The sequence below is a fragment of the Sebastes fasciatus genome, chromosome 6 (genome assembly GCF_043250625.1).
Source record: "Sebastes fasciatus isolate fSebFas1 chromosome 6, fSebFas1.pri, whole genome shotgun sequence".
NCBI classification, from domain to species: domain Eukaryota; kingdom Metazoa; phylum Chordata; class Actinopteri; order Perciformes; family Sebastidae; genus Sebastes; species Sebastes fasciatus.
In genome coordinates, this window is record NC_133800.1 from 10,237,370 (window position 1) to 10,258,818 (window position 21,449).

Sequence of the window (21,449 nt, forward strand, 5' to 3'; positions counted from 1 at the left end):
GGAAGACGTTGTTGTGGGGGAAAATAAAGTCCTCCTTTTGAAAAGGGGGAGTGAGGAAACTTTGAGTTTTTATACAACAAATGATTGATGGAACCACAAAGAGATGTGGACAGCACCCAGAACAAGCTTGACTCAGTTTGTGATTCATATCACCACAAGCTGCTCTCGTAAAAGTTATCAGGCGAGACTGGAACTCTGGGCTTCTGCTTGCAGACCCCCTTTTCAGCAGGTTAGCTGGCGCCGGCGCCGGCGTGCACCTCCTCCAATAACAGGCTCCCTTTTGTGAGCAGCGATTGTGTTCCCTCAGGTCTTGGGGGGTGTGGAGGAGGGATATGGGGTAGAGGGGTAGAAGTGGTGGTGGTGGTGGTGGTGGGAGGGTGAAATCAGTAGCAAGCTAGCACATGTTAGCTGATGGATGTGGCCCTCCCTCTCCTCCACTGACCAGCTAAAGCTGCCCGGCGGCTAATGAAGAGTGACAGCTCCCTGGGATTTGTCTGCTCTGCTTCTCATTTCCACCGCTTCTTCTCACAACAAATGCCTCATGCTTTTTTCCCTCACAATAAAAAAAAAGGGGTTTCAGGCTAGTTCAAGGACCCCTGAGACCCTCACATTTGGTGCAGTGTTTTAATGAGCATTGGCGCTGGGCTTTATTGAGGCTTTCCTGAGCCCACTTATAGCCTATATGTGCTTCTATCTTGGCTGCTTTTAAAAGCTCTGTCCGGTCCACGTATCCATCTGTGCTGCTGCTATAGGCTACCGGAAGTTTCTCCAGCTAATTAGCTTCAGCGCCGGACTCATCCTCTGGAGAAACGGAGCTTTTTCTCCAGCAGCTGTAGACTCCTGCTGTCTCTCAGCCTCTCATCCTATCACTGCCATTATTTAGCCGCTGCTAATGACTGCTTAACTACCAGCTTTTACTGCAGCACATGCACACACTCCCATCTGCATGCACATAGATGTCTGCACTGTATTTGAGCACTATTTTAAGAGAGGCAGCTGTAGTTTGAAATCCCTAGATGGGTCAGACCAGGGCTGTTACTTTTTCAAAAGATAAAGTTTGAATGGGGGTAATGTAATTTGATGGAAGATCATAAATTACGTTTCATTGGCATTGTTTCAAGGCCATTTCACGTATTTATATGAGATCAGGCTGGTATCGAATCCAAAATGCTTCCTCACATTATTTCTCAAATGGTTTGGTGTCGTGATTATCCGTTATACACAGTTTGCTAGTTTTCTCCGTTTTGCATTAGTAAAGAGAGCAGTTACAACAGCCTAGTTAACTGGATATGCATTGAGGTAGAAGGACATAGAAACGACCTGTGGCCCTTAATACACGGTGAACTTTTAATTCAAAGAGATCATTACAGATTGAATATTGAATTTCCCCCCCCATGTTCAAACAGTAGTTTGATTTTTTTAATAAAAAGTGGCAGCCCTAGCTCAGACGAATGTATTGTTTTACTAAAATGTCCTGAAAATGAATTCTGGTAACAATCTTAACTGCATCAGTTTTTCTTATCTTACTAACAACAGTGGCTTTGATAAGTCAGTTCAATTATTCCTTCTGTGTTTTTCACCAGATTGCGTTAAAGCTCTTCTCTTTCCGTTCTTTATTTGTTGACTGATGCTGCGCTTCCATATAACCGATGCTGGCATTTACACATATGACTGATGCACTCTCTTTCACTGCCATGTTCCTCAAATGTCAAAGCACTCTTAAGTTCCACAGAGGAGCAAAACTGACTTTCCCCTGTCACTCAGAGGCCGAACCAGAGATGCAGGCTCTCCTAGTCTCCGACGTGACCCCTGAGAGCTTTAGCCTAGCCTGGATGGCCGAAGAGGATGTCTTCGACACCTTTGTCATAATGGTCAGCCAGGCTGAGGGCCCAGGCCAACCAAGAGAGCTGGTGCTGGGTGGCGACGAGCGAAGCACGGCCATCACAGATCTCACCGAGGACACCGAGTACAAAATCGAAATCTTTGGGCTCGTTTTTGGAAGACCCTCCAAGTCTGTAACGGAGGGGGTGAGAACAGGTACACGGTGACGGGATGGAAACGAGAAATCAGAGAAACTCTGCAGCACTGGTCTTGTCAAGCGTGGTCAATGTTCATTCTCACACGTCGTACCTGTGCTCTCACATTTGTCCTTTTGTCTACTAACCTGGTAACAAAGCGTCACGTCACTGTATTCGTCCAAGACAATTAACCCTGCAATGTGACCAAACAAAAAAAGGTTATCTGTAGAAATGAATCACTTTTAATGATGATGATTTTTTTCGTGATGACCAGCTCTCTGTCTGCGCTGTGTCAGAGGCTATGTGTTAGTGGTGTTCAGTGGTGTTCAGTGGTGTTCAGTGTTGTTCAGTGTTGTCAGTGTTGTCTGTGCTCCTGAGTGGTTTCCAGCAGCAGAGGGCCTTTAATCGCAACCCAGGTTAACGGCAGTATCCAAGATCACACTCCGGGTTTAGAAGGACCACATGGCGGCTTACAGGGCTGCTGATCTCAGAGGGGCCCCTAGACTGCTACTGGATCAGAATTAGACTGATATGGGTTTACTGATATCAACCTTCTTTTAAAAATGGGTCTCAGCGAGTCTGATATGATGGATATGAAGCGACTATATTGATGATGCCATATTATTGTCCTGGTTTTTAGTATCCCATGATGGTCCAAATGCTTTCAGATCCTTTAATGAAAATAATTCTGGGTAAAAAAAGGTCCAATTTAAAGATGCTGAATATAAACAAAGCAGCTTCAACCTAAAACAACCAGAAAAGGTCTTGAAAACTCACATCAGTCGAGAGCTCCACTCAGGACATTTACTCAGCTCTTTACTCTGCTCCTTTCATTGTGTCGTCTCCGTCCGGTCGTCCTCCCAAATGTTGTCTTTGACTGCCTGGCCCCATGTGTCGGAGTCTCTCTTTGTAAACTGTGTGTGCGTGTGTGTGTGTGTTTGTGTGAGTGTGTGAGGGGGAGGGGGGTGTCTATGGCTGTGTCTCCTGTCCTCCCTGGGGGTAAGGCTTTACTCTTGGGTTGCGTGGCGCATGTTTCACTTTTGTGTTGCCATGAAATGGGGGCAAGTTAATCTCCTCAGGTCTGTCACGCAAGATACTGTGGCTCGCTGTTAGCCAGGAAGGGTCTCTCTCCGTGAGCCCGGGCCTCCCCAGGCCCCTTTTGTCTGTCTACCTTGCTCTCTCTCTTACGCACTCTGTCTTTCGCTTTCTTCTTAAAACGAGTGTCTTTCATCGGTGGTGGATCAGCCTACATGTAAATAATATGTGTGTCTTTTCATGTCTGCTATTAATTGTGAAGCAGAAAATAGCCACTAGTATAATTATGTAAATGATTCATTCATGTGACAGACATACAGTGTGTTCTGTTTTCCAGTCCTCACCAGTCTCAGAAGGTTAGTACACATATTAACTAAACCTATATTGTGTCTGTTTGCCCCCCCTACCTGCTGTGTGTGTCTTGTTTGTGCCAGACCTGGGCTCACCCAAGGGCATCCGCTTCTCTGATGTCACCGACACGTCCGCCACCGTTCACTGGGTGGTTCCAAAAGCTCGGGTGGACAGCAACAGGGTCACTTATGTGCCTGCTCATGGAGGTCAGTGTCACTCAATCACTACTGAAACAGGGTGGATCCAGACACTTATTGCAGCACTGTCACTTGATTGAGGAAAACACTCCCTAGTGAACTAAACTGTAGAAAAAGTGAAGAGAGTAAACATTTACAACATAAAGATTTAGCCCCGCAGCGCTGATACTTTTACACTCAATACCTTCATCCAACCAGTGAAGTATATTCCAGGTTATGAATGACTTTATAGCCAGTATGAACGTTCTCACTGCTGTATTATGGCTGACCTATCAATCAGTTCAATCCTCCATCATCTGCAGGGCAAACTCTTTTCTCCAATGATAGACTACTTCTGCCCCCTAGTGACTGGCTCCAGGTACTTCTACTGAATGAGAGGTCCAGCGCAAATGACAATAATCATCTGAAAAACATGCAAAAAAAATAAAATAAAGCAAATCTAATTAACTTTTTGTCAGTTTGAAGGGAAAAAAATAAGTTTATTACTATTATGATGTGATTTCTGCACATGACAACGGCTGTGAAATACAAATATAGAGACCAAACTGCTAAAATGACTCAACATTTGAGTAAAAACAACACATTGTAGGCCTACTCCAGTGTATGGGTAAAACAAAATGGTTAAAACAACCAGGAAAATCAATTATAATGTTTACATTTCATATTGTCTCAGTTGACTGTAATGGACTGTACATTTTTTTGATTTAGACTCCTCTCTACAGGAGTGAAGATTCTTCTGAGTGGAAAACAATCAGGTCATCAGGTTACTGATGAACTACTACTTGCACCAAGCTTCTGATATCTTTACTCACCCAGATGACTTGTTGTTTCGGCCTCCAGGTAATGCTAAGACGCTGACGGTGGACGGCTCTGAATCTCAGACTGTGCTGCCCAACCTGACTCCCGGGGTCACCTATGAGGTCACTGTTGTCGCTATCAAGGGTCAAAGGGAGAGTGAGCCTGGATCAGACAGCGTCACCACAGGTAAGACACACATTCATTATCTTAAGGCTAGATATAAACATGTATATTTTCCTGGTTCGGGTTAGGTTGATTTACTCAGCTGTGATTTTTCAGTTTTGTGATACTGTAATAATTTGCTTGTGTAGCTACTGTTTAAGGGGAGACTACAGGTAAATGGGGTAAAACAAATGAACTAATAGATACCACCATGAAAGTTTGCTGATTTTCTTTGTTTGAATATGCAAATCAGTCATTATATTATTAAAGCCAGGTTAAATATTCTTGTTTCATTTTGTTGACATATTAGAGTCAAAGGTTTTTACAGAGGAGATTTTGGATATTTCTTTTTTATCACTCCATAAATCAGAAAATACTGTCAACAGCCATAAAAGAAATAATTTTCCACCATATTTTTAGGAATAAAATGTTGTATAAATCAGGCTATGAATGACATATGAACAAACCTCTCTGTCAAAAACCTTCAGAATATAGATAGGAATGAAACTGGAAAGTTTGGTGTATGTAAGTGCTGCTGAAGTTGAGATTTCTGGCTCAGAGTCTGAGAGAAAACGGCCTTTAAAGATATGGATTGTAAAGTTTCATACATTACAGGCGAATAGGGTAAACATCTTCAATCAACTTCCCCAGTTTATAACTTACATTAAGAAAATTATTTGTTTTGTATTACAAGTTTTCTGAAGTGTTATGTTTGAATATGCAAATGAGGCCTTATCTAATGCTAACTTTTGGTGAATTTAGGAGAAATCTACAGACACAAAAAGACAAAGTAGTAAAATAAACACCTAAATGTGTATTTAGTATGTGTGTTTTCTTTCCACTCGTCTGAAAGAAGACGTGTTATGGAAGCAGGAAGAGGTGAAGTTTCCTTCCAACACAATAGCTCTGTCCATGGGGAGATATTTCAGTGTGTGTGTGTATGTCTGTTACAGCTCTGGATAAACCCCGTGGTCTGAATGCCGTCAACATCACAGACACTGAAGCTCTGCTGCTCTGGCAGCCCGCCATCGCCACTGTAGACGGCTACGTCATCACCTACAGCGCAGACTCGGGTATCTAGTGTACACATGCATGTACACACAATACATATAGATACATGAATAAACACACATGCTGTACATAAAAAAATACGTTTTATTACTTGACACAGTTGGTTTAATTGTTGAATCATGATGGAGATGCTGAAATGACGATCATTAGATGATCATTACTGCCTTTCAATGAAGAACTCATAAAAAGAAGGGGGGATTTGATCATATCTGAGTGGGACAACATGACTGATATTCCAATATTCAGTTTTAAACAAAAGAGTCACATCAGTCAGAAACAAGTTTTCTTCCTCCTCTAGAGTCAGCCTCTGACCCTGCATGTTTGTTCTGGATGTGCTAACTTCAGGCTAACTGTCTGTCTGTGTCGTTCCAGTGGCTCCAGTGATGGAGCGTGTGTCAGGAAACGAGGTGGACTTTGACATGAGCTCTCTGACGCCGGCGACACACTACACCGTGAAGGTTTACGCTGTCAGGGACATGGCCAAGAGTGCAGCCACCACGACTGAGTTTACCACTGGTGAGCATTCCTGCCTAAAAGCTGATTTACTGATTCAAATTAAATAAAAAATGATCATTTGCCAAATACAGACTACAAAGTAGCAGCCGAGCAGTCAAGTGGACTTTTCTTTGTAACTACAAACTGTATTTTTTAATCTGAAACAACAAGGGCATGATGAGTGTGAGATAACCAAGAGGAGGAAGTCATTCATACTGTAGATAAACTGCTGTTTGTTTCTTGAACATTAATCGGATGAATGACTGCAGTGATGTCATGTAGAAATATGTGAATGAAAGATTAATTAAACATGAGTGACATCACAACAAGGGGGCTGAAACAGCTGAGAGCAACTGACAGGAAAATGTATATAGTAAAATATGATATGATATAAACTTGTGTTGTGTTATTAGATGTGGACGCCCCTCAGGACCTGGCAGCCAGTAACATCCAGACAGAGAACGGTATGCTGTCCTGGAAGCCACCTCGCGCTGACATCACCGGGTACATCCTCAGCTTCGAGTCTGCAGATGGCACCGTCCGTGTGAGTGGACACACCAGAACTACACAGATTCAGCACTACATTCAATCTATAAAATGTGTTTGGGAATAAAATGTGTGAACATGTTTCCTCCTTCAGGAGGTGGTCCTGAGTCCCACTGCTGTCTCCTATACCATGGCTCAGCTCAGCGCCTCCACTGAGTATTCTGTCAAGCTGCAGGCCATTGCTGGTCCGAAGAGAAGCAGAGTCATCACTACTACCTTCACCACCAGTAAGTGGACTCATACACACTTGACAGGTTTCAGGCCCCTTTCCCACTGGTCAAAACCCCCACTAACATCTGGCTGTTGTCTTCAGAGGGAAAAGGTTACAATCGGCATTCATTCCCAGGACAAATGGACAAATGATTCAGTAGTCCTGGGTTTTTATCGGCTCCAGCTCCGATCGACAGCGAGGGAAACATGACATACTGGTGGACACAAATTGTCACCCCTTTTCCAGCGCGATGCTATGTGACGCACAAGTGAATTCATAAAATCAACAGGGATTTGGACAATTATTATAATTCTAATTAACATACAAAAATATGCTTTCCTCAAAGCCACCAGACTCCAGTCAGAAAACAGTAATTTTACCTCACTGATCATTGAAACACACTTCATTCAAACTGGACAAAAACAAAATAAAACTCATATAAACCATCTTGTAATTATTTCCACTGTTCCAACAATCACCAAATCTGGTTTGAAAGTTTGAAATAGAGACTGAAAAAGTAACATATATATATAAAAGAAGTAACCACTGTAACATTTTCACTGTTTACTAACCCTGTTTTGTGGCGTGTTCGTGACATTGAACGTGACATATACATGACAAATAACCAAACAAAAGGCTACTCGTCTACTGGCAATGGGAAAGAAGTCTATCTCCTATTTTCAGCGGGTTTTCCATGTTTATAAACCTGCATATATGCACTAATTTTTGCAAAGTGCAAAGGGTATTACAAGATATCTCAAAAAGTAGTAGATTGCAGGTGTATTTTCAATGCTATTAATAATACAGTGGGTGGTCAAATGACCCTATTTCAAATTCATAACTCCTGAATTATGAAAACCCCCACGAAACAAGGTCCCAGGTGAATCACATGCCTGCAGCCATAAAAAAATACCAAAAGTGATCTGCCAATCCCTCTGCACCCTGCGCACAGTGCAGCTGATTGCTCTTTATGTAGTGTCAGACTAGACAACCAAATTAGCAGAGTGAGCTCCCATCCACTATCCCTCATTACAGATTATGTCTAGTCCACTTTGTTGACATTTCAATCATATCATGTGTGTTTTGTGTTTGTAGCTGGCGTGCTGTACAGATACCCCAGGGACTGCTCCCAGGCCCTACTGAATGGCGACACCTCATCAGACCTGTACACTATTTATCTGGGTGGAGATGAGAGCCAGCCCGTCCAGGTCTACTGCGACATGAGCACTGATGGAGGCGGATGGATCGTAAGTCGCCAGATAACAGAGACATATATGCCCAATATGAGTTCATATTTAAAGCTGCACTAATCAATATTTCTATATTGGGGTTGTACGACGTACTTATCCATTGTCAGTGTATTATTAGTAAATGGCGGTCGGCACGCCCCCCAGTTTGGAGAAACAGACAGAAGTACCAGCACGGGAGCAAAGCAATGTACAGCTGTGGATGGGGGCAGCAGCAAAAGAGATTTTAGACACCTAAAAAAATCAATATCATTTGAAGTGTACGCTATATGTAGAATATTTTCACCGCTTTACCTCACCATCAGACAGCCTGTTCCCACGGGGAACTGAAGCCGTTATCCATGCTCTCCCCAAAGCCACCAGACTCCACTGAAGAAAACTGAAGTATTTTGACCTCCCAGCAGTTGTTGGTCTACCACTGCCTCGATCTTTGGTGAGAGCGCATAGAAAACAGCTTCAGTTCCCCCGTCGGAAACAGACTGTATAGCTGTCTGACGGCAGGATAAAGCAATGAAAATACTCTTAATAAAGCGTACACTTAAAGGTATAATATCTAACCGTTGTCGGTTGCCGTTTGTGAACACACCGCCTTTAAAATTAGCCACACCTCCACAGCTCAACGAGCCAAGAGGGAGAGAGAGAGAGAGCAGCGATGGTAATGATGATGAACAAAGCAGCAAGTCTGAGATATAAAAAGTTATTTTCTGATTGTTTCCCGGCGGTTACGTTTTAAATCACACAACTAACTCTGCACAACTCCTTATAACTGCAGGAAGGTGCTGAGTTGCCAGATTTTTAATGAACGCAGGCTTCCTGTCTGCTGACTGTGGCTCAGCGCTGCTCTCGTCAAACGATAGACACACACCGATCATAGCTGCACTCATAGCACAGTGAGGAGCAGGAGACTGGAACACATGCACATAACACAAACTGTGCTCCTCCGTGAAATACGGCCGCTTTGTATCTAACAGAGTAAAGGGGGACTTGTGGGTATCAGAAGCCGAGAGGGACATGTCAAAGCGGCGATATTTGACCACCTTAAACGGGCTGTTATTGGCCGCTGAGGGTTACAAAGGCTGTTTGCAGACGCTCAGAAGCCTCCTGAGTAAAGCAAAATAAGAAGAAAAGAGAAAATCCAGGCAGAGGGCTGCAGGGTCTCTGCAGAAACAGACACCACCACGCACTTCTAGTGGGGCATAAGTGATGATTGAGAGGGATTATTTTTGTATCAGTTTATACATTGTTTTTTAGTTAATTGTTGCATATTATACATATATAGGTGAACATTTCTTTTCGGTGTCTAAAATCTGTTTTGCTGCTGCCCCTATCCACAGCAGTACATTGCTTTGCTCCAGTGCTGGTACTCCTGTCTGTTTCTCCAAACTTGGGGCGTACCTCATACAACCCCACTTCAAAACACCCAAACTATCCCTTTAAAGGTGTTACTCGTAGTGACAGAGAACAATCACCAGCTCTGCAGTTCCTCTCAGCTCTATGGAGCGTTTTATTCTTTCAGCTCGTTGTTTTGGTTTTACAGCACACAGCTTTACTGTTTGGTTCAGTCTCACGGCTCTCATCAATCTGGTTTTCAGCAGCAGCAGGCAGCTGTTTTCAGTGAAAAAGCTCTGATAAACCCACTGTACACAACCTATCAGCGCCAAATGACAGACAAACTCAGTCACAGACTATCTGGTGAACATAGTGGAGCATTTAGCAGCTAGAGACAGATATTTTTCTCAGGAGTTGATGTACTTGTGATGTGTTAATAGGCAACTCTTTGCTAACATGTTCTAACAACTTTATAAGGTGATAATATATCAATGTTATATTTACAGCTTGTTGACAGTAGTGGAAATAAAAAAAAAATGAAAATAACTTTAATATCAGTTATGAGTTGATAGAGAATTTATTGAGAATATTCATATTGTAATTTTGCTGATGATGTTTGAGTTTATATTTAATTGCTTCTATGTGCCAATTCAGTTTTGATGAACTTGCATTTTTGTCAAACAAATATCCAGGATATCTTTAAGATTATCTGGCTTAGATGAAATTCTCATTTTATTTTGAAAACCGATATATAAAAGTGGCAATTGTCCGATGTTTCACATACAACTCATTCGCAGTAGGAACGTCTGGTGACCTGTTGTCTTTCGCTTTCAGGTGTTCCTCAGACGACAGAGTGGTAGACTGGAGTTTTTCCGCAACTGGAAGAATTACACAGCTGGCTTCGGTGACATGAACGATGAATTCTGGCTGGGTAATTTAGACAACACAACACAGTATTCCAGGACACATGAGGATATGGTCATGTAACAATATGTTCAGATAGTAATTGAGGTGATTTATCCAAAATGAATAGCATCCAGTGTTTTAGTGGCATCCATATTGTGTGATTATACATTCCATGGTTTGATTTTGACCTGACTCTACACAAGTTCTACATTGTCTCACTTAATTGTAATAATTATCTCTACCAGGGGTCAGCCTGTGGGGAGATCATGTGTTCAGTCATGTGTGTGTGTGTGTGTGTGTGTGTGTGTGTGTGTCTGTCGGTCTGTCCGCGACTAATCTCTCATACTACTGGACCCATCAGCCTGATATTTTTCTGCTCATTTATGCCTGTATGCTGAAGGACCTCTCGTGGTTGCGGTGATTCACACTTTTTGAAAAATATATTTTATTGACTGTTTTATTCCGTCATTGGCTGCTGACTCCTCGCTCCTCTTAACCAGCTGGTAGGGGCTGCAAGTGATCAATAACGGCTTCAGTAACAAAAGGCATTTCCCTCAATCAGCTTCGCTAGAAATAGTCCTTATCTAGCCTGCTGCAGGCCTCATGTTGGCATTTGTCATGGCTCAAAAACTGACATACATAGTAAAGTTTGGTCTCATTTTGAACCGGAGATTCTGCAGATTAATTTCATAAACTATATGTTATGAGCCACTAAAGTCAGGCATGATACGAGATGAATAAATCCCTGTTTTTGTTATCTTCGTCACCATCTGTGCCACCGACTGTGCACTTTTCTAGTTGCTATTGTCATTATTTTAATTAAACATATTGAATAATGGAATGAAATAGATACACATTGAAGCTTAAATCCAACTAGAGGTGTCAGCCTTCGGGTATTATTTAGCCTTATTAATGATATATTAAGACTTATTTCAATATAGGATAATGTATTACATCTGATAATAACTCACAGCCATCACTGAATTGTTATTATTGCTGTCCATCCCTCTGATATATAATCTCCTCTCACACTCAGGTCTTTCCAACATGCATAAGATCACAGCTGGAGGTCAGTACGAGCTGCGAGTGGATCTGAGAGACAAGGGAGAAACAGCCTACGCTCAGTACGACAAGTTCTCTGTCTCTGAACCTCGGACCCGCTACAAAGTCCACGTAGGAGGATACAGCGGAACAGCAGGTAATGCTGACTTCTGCAGCCTGCAGCCAGACATGTCTGTCTCTCAGTACTTTCTGAATCTAACACAGAGGGACAGACAGACAGAGATCCTTTGCTTTATAGTTAGATATAATTTCTCTCCAAATTATTTTTCATATATTATTATTATTCTGTGAAGAGATGGGGATTGTCCATTTTGTCCAATTTGGTCCATTTTTTATGTTATTTGTATCAAATTTACTTTGAATTTCTTATTATTTAGATTTAACACATTTATGGGGGAACACTTGTCTTGGTACTCTTTTCTAAAGGTTGTGTTTTTAAAATTATTTTCATCATTACTAATCATTAAGAGCTTTCTTATAACACTTTCTCATTTCGTCATGAAACAAAAGAATAAAATGTGAAATCAAATTTATTCCAACAGACTAGATTCGATTACTGCATCATTATGTGCAGTGTGTAGTGGCCAGGTAGTGCACCGTTTATATCTGCAGTGTTGTTGTTGTTGTTCATCGACTACATAAATGTAACAGAAACTGTACCGCAGTTTAGTCCACTCTCTCTCTGCTGTGTGTCTTTGTAGGTGACTCTATGACCTACCACCACGGTCGTCCATTCTCCACTTACGACCACGACAACGACATCGCTGTCACCAACTGCGCCCTGTCCTATAAGGGAGCCTTCTGGTATAAGAACTGCCACCGTGTCAACCTCATGGGACGATATGGAGATAACAGTCACAGCAAGGTACAGTATGTCTATAGTGCAGTTACTGTACGTCCTAAAATGGAGAGTGTTAAATTAGGCTCCCTGGGGGTCACTGAGGGTGATGGAGTTCTTTGAGTCCTTGAGATGAGGGTATTCCAGGATTCCTGAAGAGGGTATTTGAAGAGGTTCCAGGGGTCCTTAACGGGGTTTCACTGGTGTTTGATTAGACTCCCAGAGTCCTTCAGAGGGTTCAGAGTGTCTTTGATGGAGCTCCACAAGTCCTTGAGAAGATTCTGAGGATCTTTCATCTGAGGGAGTTTCACTGGTTTTCATTTCATTGTTACTTACATTGCTTGGAAATATCCCAGTAAAGAAACCACTGTACTCAGGATTTACTTTGATGTCATCTTCATACAACATGTATTCACTACAAAATCAAAACTAACAACAAAGGTCATCTCATTAAAGGGAAACGTTGCTGATTTTCAACCATCTGTGTATCGTTGCGATGTTGGTGGTATGTGCAAATGAACAGCTTCCCTCTGTGTTACCGGCGCCCAGAGCTCACCAAAGGGAAGCCGGACATCGCTCATTTACACATACCACCCACACTGCAACGACAACGGCTGAAAATTGTCTACATTTTGGACAAAATCTTAGAAAAAGGATGTCTTCGGCCTGCCCAGCATCTCTAGGAATTTCATATACGTCCAATGCCAAATACCATGCCGTAGCTGACGTGAGCCTCCTCAGAAATGTAAGCACACACCGGGGCTACAGAGATACCATGTGAAGCTGGTGGTGTTTTCTCCTACAAGTTTCAGATGCTGGTGGACATTGCCCATAGTGCCACCACTGTTTTATGGAAACAGCGTGTCAGTTTCAGCTTGTACAGTCTCTTTTCAAAATAAAAAAATTGACCAAGCGTCTTTCCTTGACGAGTTGGGAGTAAGATCAATAGTGGGCCTTGTGTCTAGTATAAATACAGCTAAACCTTACATAAAACATTCAACTTCCCCAACCTCATCCATACCTTAGTGGCCACGCGCAGATATTGCAAAAAGTACGAATTTTTGAAGTGCTGGCATTAAACGTAATCTGGGGTTTCCAGAAGCGTCCAATATTGCTGTTCTTGTGTGGCGATAGGGTTGCTTTGGCTGTAATGTGAATCTGTGACTGGAACATGGCTAAGGGCCTCCAATTTACTCCTACGTCAACTTCTATTTTTAGACTAACATCATTTGTCCGTCTCCTCCTCTCTAGGGTGTGAACTGGTTCCACTGGAAAGGCCACGAGCACTCGATCGAGTTCGCTGAGATGAAGATCCGGCCATCCAACTTCAGAAACCTGGAGGGAAGGAGGAAACGATCATAAACGATCCAACCAACACCATCAACACTGCTACTACTCTGTCTGGACTCCCCATAAACCACCTTGACTCCCACACCCACACACCCTGCAGCGACCAAAGCCACTGCCAAGAGCCCTGCTGCCTCCACGCAAAACCAACACACCGTGTCCCCCCCTCTATTCGCTCACAGATCAGCCTCGACTCCATAACCCACCCCCTTCCCCTGTGATACGGTTGTGGAAATGCTGCCAGTGCGGAAATCGACGTGCATGTTACAAACTGGACTTAAATCAAGCCCACACAGATTCTACTCACGCACCAAAGAGAGCAAAAACAACTCCATCTCACCTGATTCTGATCCTTTCTCTTGTGTTGCAGCGTTTGTGGGGAGGTGACTGTGCAGCTTTGGCATTATGTTGTGTACAGTAATTAATACAGGTCCCAATTTCACGTTTGGGGTTTTACAGAAAGGACAGGCTGTTTATAGTACAATGTGGTCTTGTTTAGGCTCTTTGCTAAAACCGATAATACAGTGATAATTCACCTGGATTATCATAGAAATTCTATTCCTTGTACAGAACTGTACACATATACATCTGATTTAAACATTTGAAAAGGGATGCTCCTCAGATGGCACTGCTCAGATGTCAGATATCTCCATCTAACTCGCCATTCGTTTGTCTTTGTGCTTAACTCGTCTCAGTGTCACTTTATCCTCCCCCAGGTTCCCTCATCTCCCGCAACATCTGATGTGATAGAGATGGAAATGAAAAGAGAAAAAAAGAAATAGTATGGAAAAAGTATTTTACCCGCCACACCCCCCACGTCCACGTGGACGGCAGTGTTTCCATTCATTATGTAAGCCCCTGAAGGCATCATGCTACAGCCACCGTATTGTAAAGAACAGAGAAAAGAAAGAAGCTGATGTGTTTCCATTTGTTTTGTTTCTCTTGTGAATCCGAGGCAGGACCTGTAATTCAGTATATAATGAAATGCGGTGATGTTTTTTTTTTTTCTTTCTTTTTTTGCAAAATGTGAATACAGTACATATATGTGGAACAATTAAGAGACTGTCCTGTGTTGGTACTCAAAACATGAAAAACGTCCAATTCCAATTGAATTTCTATTGGACGTAAAGTCTCTGCTTATGTTGATGACAATATAGTGTTTGAACAGGCCAAAACTAGAGACCCCCCCACCCCGGCCCCGCTACAGCAGCATACTAAACCACTGACCTTCTAAAGAATGCCTGTGTAAATTAAGTTTGTTTTTATTGTTTTGTTTGTTTATAACTGGGTGAACAACAGGTGTTTCTCTGTAAACTGTATTACAATAAAACAGTTTGTTTAAAAGGAAGATGCTCAGGTTGTTTTATTTTTTCACGTCTTTACTCAAACTTTCTAGCTTTTTTCAGAGCTTCCAATCATGTCTTTTGTTTTTCTCATAAAGTTATGACTTTATTCTCGTAATTATTACGAATGTTTTTCTCATAAAGTTATGACTTTATTCTCGTAATATTACGATTTCTTTTTCTTGAAATAGTTTGACTTTATTCTCATAACATTATGCCTTTCTTCTCGTAATATTATGACTTTATTTTCAAAATCTCAGATTTTTTTCCCCCCTCAATGTGGCCCTAATACTTCGTCGTAATTATCGCTACTGTTGTTGTTATTATTATTTTATTTTAAATGACTTTCCTTTCATGTGTATTTGATATAGACAAATACAATGTACACATAGAGAGCTGCACAACACTGATCCAATGTAATGTATCACAGCATTAACAGTAGTGATGTGTCGGTCGCGAACGAGCCGGCTCTTTTAAGTGAACGATAAGAGCCGGCTCCCGTCCGAGAGCCGTTTTTTTTTTCTTTAATTAATTCAAGGCAGAATTATAGGACGATCTTCTCCACGCCACTGGCACTCCATGCACTGACTGTGACTGAATGTTGTGTTAATTACGTCCGTGCGACCAATCAGGTGATGACAGACAAGGATCGTACCATCAAGCAGGGAGGGGCGGGAGTGCGCGGCGCGCTGACGGTCTACAGGTACAGAGCAGGAGGGAGAGGAGGAGAGAAAGAGAGTGGAGGAGTGCGGTGAGCGAATAGCAAACAAGATGAGTGACAGTCGGAAACGAAGCAGCATGTAAAATTATGGTAATCTGGAAATTATAAGTGAGTAAGTAAGTAAGTAAAGCTTTATTTATATAGCACCTTTTAAAACACACCGTTACAAAGTGCTTCACATACAAATGAAACATCAAGCAATGATGAAAACAAGGAAAAAATTACAATATGAAACACAGAAACAATGAGAAACAGATCACACAAAAACAGACAAACACACATGAGGATGAGGCCTATAGAAATTAAGGCTTGCCTATAAAGATGAGTTTTTAGAAGCCGCTTAAAACAGTCCAGAGATTCAGCAGCTCTAATAGATTGGAGGAGGTGATTCCAGAGAGTTGGGGCTAAGACAGAAAAGGCCCGATCCCCTTTTGTTTTGCAGTTTGAGCGGGGGGATAGATAAAAGGCCAAGATTAGAGGATTGAAGTGTTCGACAGGTCGAATATGGAACTAAGAGATCAGAAATGTAACTGGGGACGAGGTCATGCAGTGCCTTAAAGGGACTATTTGTAACTTTCAGAAATGCTTCTTAACAGCGACACCTGTGGCCGTGAAATCAACGAAAGTCAGCGTCGGGCTCGCGCTTGCTCGCTCTCAATATACCTGAACGAGTATCACTCAAAACAGTGAGGCGACACAAGTCAGCTAAAACCACAATATCACTCTATATTTCAGCTGCTTGGCAGTAATGTTAGCTGACCAGACGAAGGTCTCTCCATGAACATGATTTAGATCTGATCCTAGTGTTGGCTTTTCCTGCATCAGTGCAGGCTGAAGCAGCGGCGCTCTGCAGCGTGTCTCCCTGCTCTCTCCTCCCGCAGCCGGAGAGAGCAGAGGAGACACCGGCACCCGGTCGGTAACGAGAGGGTAACGTTACTAGCTAAGGAGCTCCCACACTTCACAAGACACGGGAAACCTCTGTTGGTCTGGAGGAGCTGCAGCATTTTTTTTCTGCACAAACGTCCACTGTGCATTCACTAGATATTCTCAGAGCTAAACTAACTCTTCTGCAGTGAGGAGTGAGCGCGCGTTCACGTCTAGAGGTGGAGCGAGCTGAGAACGCGCGCGCTCTCTGAGCGAAGGCAGGCAGGCAGAGTTGGAGAGGCAGCGGCCACACGCGAACGCGCATATGTGAGCGCGCATGTGTGACGACCCGCTACATTTATGCGCGTACAAAGTTACAAATAGTCCCTTTAAATGTAATTAGCAATATCTTAAAGTTGATTCTGAATTTTACAGGGAGCCAATGGAGGGATGCCAGAACAGGGCTGATGTGATGTAAGGTTTACTATAATTACATTGAATAATTTAAGTGATATATGTGCACGCATACTAATCATAGGTCAAAACAGCTAAACTAAATTTGGCTGAATTATAAAACGCAGAAAACGAAGAGCCGTTTGGGAGCCGAAAGAGCCGGCTCTTCTTTGGTGAGCTGAGCCAAATGATCTGGCTCACTAAAAAGAGCCTGACTTCCCATCACTAGTATCAACAGCACTAACAGCTGCTTGAAGTCCCGCCGTGTGTGGTTGTATGAAACCCACCAATCACAACGAGGCTCCTATGACGTCACGCACACCGTGTCGACCTATCCCTCCTGCTGGGTTTGTGTTCAGGATGTCACGTGGCTGTGTTTGGCAGGTATCCATTTCCGGGTTCGCCCTGCTGGGAGTTGTTGAGACGGGTTGAGACGGGTTGAGACGGGACTGCCCGCTCTGTCCTCCGACACTAATACTCTGTGTTTCATTTGTGGACTTGAACCAGGAGGACTACCGGCTGAACAGGAGACCTTTGAGGCGATGAGAACTCCTTACTGGAGGTTAGTGAAGTTACTCTCCGTCTCAGTGGTGCTCTTCCTGTCTGTCCATGTCCTAGTGAGTAGAAAACATCCGCCCAAGCCAATAAGTCCACTCCCGGTGGAGGAGTACCGCCTCATCTCCCCTGAGACATACCAGTATCACCTCAACCAGCCTGCAGTATGCAAGGACAGAACCAGAGCCCCCTTCCTGGTGTTCATGGTCCCAGTTGCTCCTCTGGAGGTCCTAGCCAGGGAGGCCATCAGGAAGACATGGGGTGCTCCAGGTGAGGACACTTTAACTCTGTTCTATGTGGGTCTCCCTGATGGGGGACAGGTGTCCAGCAGCATCCAGGCCGAGCTGGAGGAGGAGAGTAGGACACATGGAGACATCATCCAGATGAACTTCCAGGACAGCTACCAGAACCTGACAATCAAGACCATGATGATGATGAACTGGCTGGCGACCCACTGCCCAGACGCCTCCTACGCCATGAAGGTGGACGCTGACGTCTTCGTGAATGTCTTCCACCTCATCAGGAGGCTGAGGAGGTCCCCCGGGCGGGGGTTCATCACGGGGTCCCTGATAAGCGATGGCAGACCGAGGAGGGACGGTAACAGCAAGTGGCACGTCTCGGAAGAGCTGTACCCGGAGGACAGCTTCCCACCGTACGTGTCCGGAGCCGGGTACGTCTTCTCCGCAGACCTGGCCGCCAGGATCTCCTGGGCGTCCAGGTTCGTCAGGATGATCCCCCTGGAGGACGTCTACGTGGGGCTGTGTCTGCGCGTGCTGAACGTCCGGCCGGTGTACTCCCTCAGCCTGCTGACCTTCAGGAACCTGTTTGAGATCCGACAGTTGGAGTACGACAGGTGCACGTTTGCCGGACTGGTCCTCGCCAACAGATTTAAGCCATCACAGCTGCTGCACATGTGGCAGGACTTCTCCAAAGGCCACAGCAGCTGTTACCAAGTGTTTCACCGTTAAGACGAGCAATAGTGAAATCAGTAGCCTGCTGTAAAGGAACAAAAAGCCATTCAACACACAGCCACTGGGGTCGGTGGGGGGGTTCAGGTTAAAGGGTTAGTTTTATTAGCAAACATAAGAAATTCTGGGAGTTAAATTATATAAATACTATTAATGATCAGGGAATTAAACACATCTTTACAAAGATGTAAAAGAATGAAGTTCTGAAATGAGTTTGTCAATGAATCAATTGGTCAATCAGCAAAATTAATTGACAACAATGTTGTCCCAACCTTTGGGATCAGGACCCCTCCAAGGGGTTGGGAGTCCCTTTTCATGCAATACTTATATTTTCTGACTTTTCTCTAATCTTTTTTTATTGCAAAGTCCTGGTTAGTTTAACTCCAAACAACCAGAGAAGGTAACACGACTCTTTAATTGAACTGCTCACAAATCACAGACATATGCAACAAAACCAAAACTAAATGAAAAACAATATCCATTAGGTGAAACTAAACTAAAACGATATTGCCTGGTTAAAAAAGGATTAAAAATATATTTTTTTTATTAATTTCAGTTTATTTTTTTAGCTCTAATATATCACTACCGTTAGAAGAAGACCGCATGAATATCCGTCAACTCTCGTGACTTTTAACCACAGAAAATGAACCGACTTCCAGGAGAAGGTTCCCGCGCTGCAATTGCTTTAAATTGCGTCCCAATTCAGGGACAACAGCTAATTAATCACTGTTGTTTTTTTCACATGTAGTCTAGTCTTTTAGAATTAAATAACAAGATTTAAATATTGTTGTTCGATCAAATGCCATGAAACCACCAAGCCATTCAGCTCAGGTGTAATGTTGACCAACTGGTTGTTTGTTGGACTCAAGTTGATTCCCAAATCTAAAGATTTAAACATTAAGGCCATTCCTACACAGTTCAAAACATGTATTCTGTATGAATATGTAGCTGCCTACTTCAGAGACATTATAGCTCTGGAACTAAATATATACAAACTAAAACTAAACTTCTCTGAAAAACTGAAACTAAACAATCGACACATTCATTGACAATGAAAACTGTCTGCAACTAACTGCTGAGTATTTAATCAATTGCTGGATTTCAGAGAAATGCTCAAGTTGACATCTTCAAATGTCTCGTATTGTCTAAACCAACATATTCAGTTTATGGTCGTAAGACAAAGTAAAGCAGCAACTAGAGAATATTTGCTTATCAAAAGAATTGCAGGTAGATTTTCTGTTGCTCGACGGGTCTCATTGAGTCTCTTTTACAGAGAAGATAAAGAATGTAGGTCTTGAATAATTAGTGGACTCATCAAATAGTTAATTGACAAAAACTTCTATGTTGTTGTTCGGTCAGTTGTTTACATCATTTAACAAGAAATATGCTGAAAAATTGGCTGCCTGTCTCTGTTTTGTAGGCATTTTTCATTCATTTCTGATATTTTATAGACCAGAACAATTCATAAAAAATATAAAATAATCAATAAATAAATTAAAATTAGAACTACAATTAGCCGATTTAAACTAAATGATTAATAATTTTATTTAATATCAGTAAATAGTGAAAAATGTGTGTACACACAGTTTATTCAGGGTTCAATCACATCGGTATTAACATCCAGATCAGCCTCCTACCTCTTCCAACCGAATAGTGACCTTTTTTTTGTCGTTGGACTGATCGATCAGTTGTTTCAGTTCTAACTGATAATGAAGGTAACTGTTAAAAGATGTCTGTCACGGGCTGATTGCATGAAATGGATTTCAGCCCGAGAGGAAGCAACACGAGATATTTACTGTCGGCAAGTTGAGTCGCTTCAACTTGTTCACCCAAAGTGCTGGAAAAATAAACTACATGTCTGTTCTACAGGGTTGTAGATGACATACTGTATTCTCAAGAATTTGTAGTTTACACCAAAGACTATTTGGATATAAATCCAATTTTACTGTAATTGCACTTATTCTTCTGTTAGTGCCTGATGGGTTTGGGGTCCACATGTTCGGTAAAATGACATGGAGCCACATTACCCAGCAAACATTATGCTAAAAAACACATTGCACTGCTACTGTATAATATAGAGAAAATGTAGACTTTATAAGATAACCTGTAACCTTATTTTATATCAGATTATTACTGTGCCTATTTGTTTACAGTGTGCCTCTTATGACTGTGTGCCTATTTCTGCATGTGTTGTAGTTGCACTCCATAACCAGCTGGTGGCAGTGTGTGCCAGCAGATGCTACTTAGGTTATAGTGTATATATGGACATTGCTGTTGACTCAGTGCCTACTGCAGATAGACTATATGATCTTTAGATCGTTAGACCTCCCTTTAAGTTGCAGCCGTCTGATGACTGCTGACTGTGATGTACTGTACACCAACATGCCTCACAGATACCTCATCACTGGCTCTTTAAGCTATTTCTTACGCCATATCAATGAGAAAATATACTGCATCCACTTGTTTGTCAGTGTGTCAATTAATTTTAATTTGCCAGTGTTATTCGCTATGTTTTCTTTCACAGTTTTATTACTGCTGTTATTGTTGTGTTGTTACTATTGCTGCTGCTACCTTGGTGTCTTTGGAGACTTTTAGTTTGTCATGCTGGAATAAAAATGCTGTTTCCATTTCAGACCAAATAAAAGTCGTGGCTCAAATATTGAACGCAGTGTTTTTGTGTAAGTGTGTCGTTAAAATGCAGATATGAACATAAGGTGTGATGGAAGAATTATTTAGAACCAAGTAAAAAATATTAATATAAAAATACTTGCACACAGTTCAGTAAGTATTATCAGCAAAATGTACTCAAGTATCAAATCAAAAGTAAAAGTAATTGTTATGACACCTTTTCAGAGTGTTTATTTTTTTAGATTTTTAAAATCTTGTTTGCACAAAATATTATCTTGTCCTCAAAAGTTATATATTTATATAG

At 42.3% G+C, this 21,449-nt stretch overlaps 2 protein-coding genes across 4 annotated transcripts in view; both read left to right on the top strand.

Annotated features, from left to right (window-relative positions):
* The window catches only part of tncb (tenascin Cb), a 57,955-nt gene extending 42,994 nt beyond the window's left edge, over positions 1-14,961 (top strand). For 2 of the 3 annotated variants that reach the window (XM_074637565.1, XM_074637566.1), the window contains 11 exons: positions 3,488-3,610; positions 4,442-4,585; positions 5,515-5,634; positions 6,005-6,148; positions 6,541-6,671; positions 6,768-6,900; positions 7,980-8,131; positions 10,295-10,391; positions 11,403-11,564; positions 12,130-12,293; positions 13,518-14,961. In XM_074637565.1, coding sequence (XP_074493666.1) covers positions 3,488-3,610; positions 4,442-4,585; positions 5,515-5,634; positions 6,005-6,148; positions 6,541-6,671; positions 6,768-6,900; positions 7,980-8,131; positions 10,295-10,391; positions 11,403-11,564; positions 12,130-12,293; positions 13,518-13,628 — 1,481 coding nt within the window. In that variant the 3' untranslated portion in view covers positions 13,629-14,961. Of the gene's footprint in view, positions 1-1,764; positions 2,038-3,487; positions 3,611-4,441; positions 4,586-5,514; positions 5,635-6,004; positions 6,149-6,540; positions 6,672-6,767; positions 6,901-7,979; positions 8,132-10,294; positions 10,392-11,402; positions 11,565-12,129; positions 12,294-13,517 lie in introns of all 3 variants that reach the window. The other variant, XM_074637564.1, reaches the window with a different exon arrangement.
* A 2,456-nt stretch (positions 14,962-17,417) lies between these two features.
* On the top strand, positions 17,418-18,763 carry LOC141768981 (beta-1,3-galactosyltransferase 2-like). Its single transcript, XM_074637567.1, has one exon. It carries the CDS (start codon positions 17,537-17,539, stop codon positions 18,515-18,517), a length of 981 nt encoding a protein of 326 aa, XP_074493668.1. The 5' UTR covers positions 17,418-17,536; the 3' UTR covers positions 18,518-18,763.
* The last annotated feature ends 2,686 nt before the right edge of the window (positions 18,764-21,449 follow it).

Excerpts from the sequence above, each read along its gene's own strand:
- LOC141768981 (XM_074637567.1), top strand. The coding sequence starts at position 17,537 with ATGAGAACTCCTTACTGGAGGTTAGTGAAGTTACTCTCCGTCTCAGTG.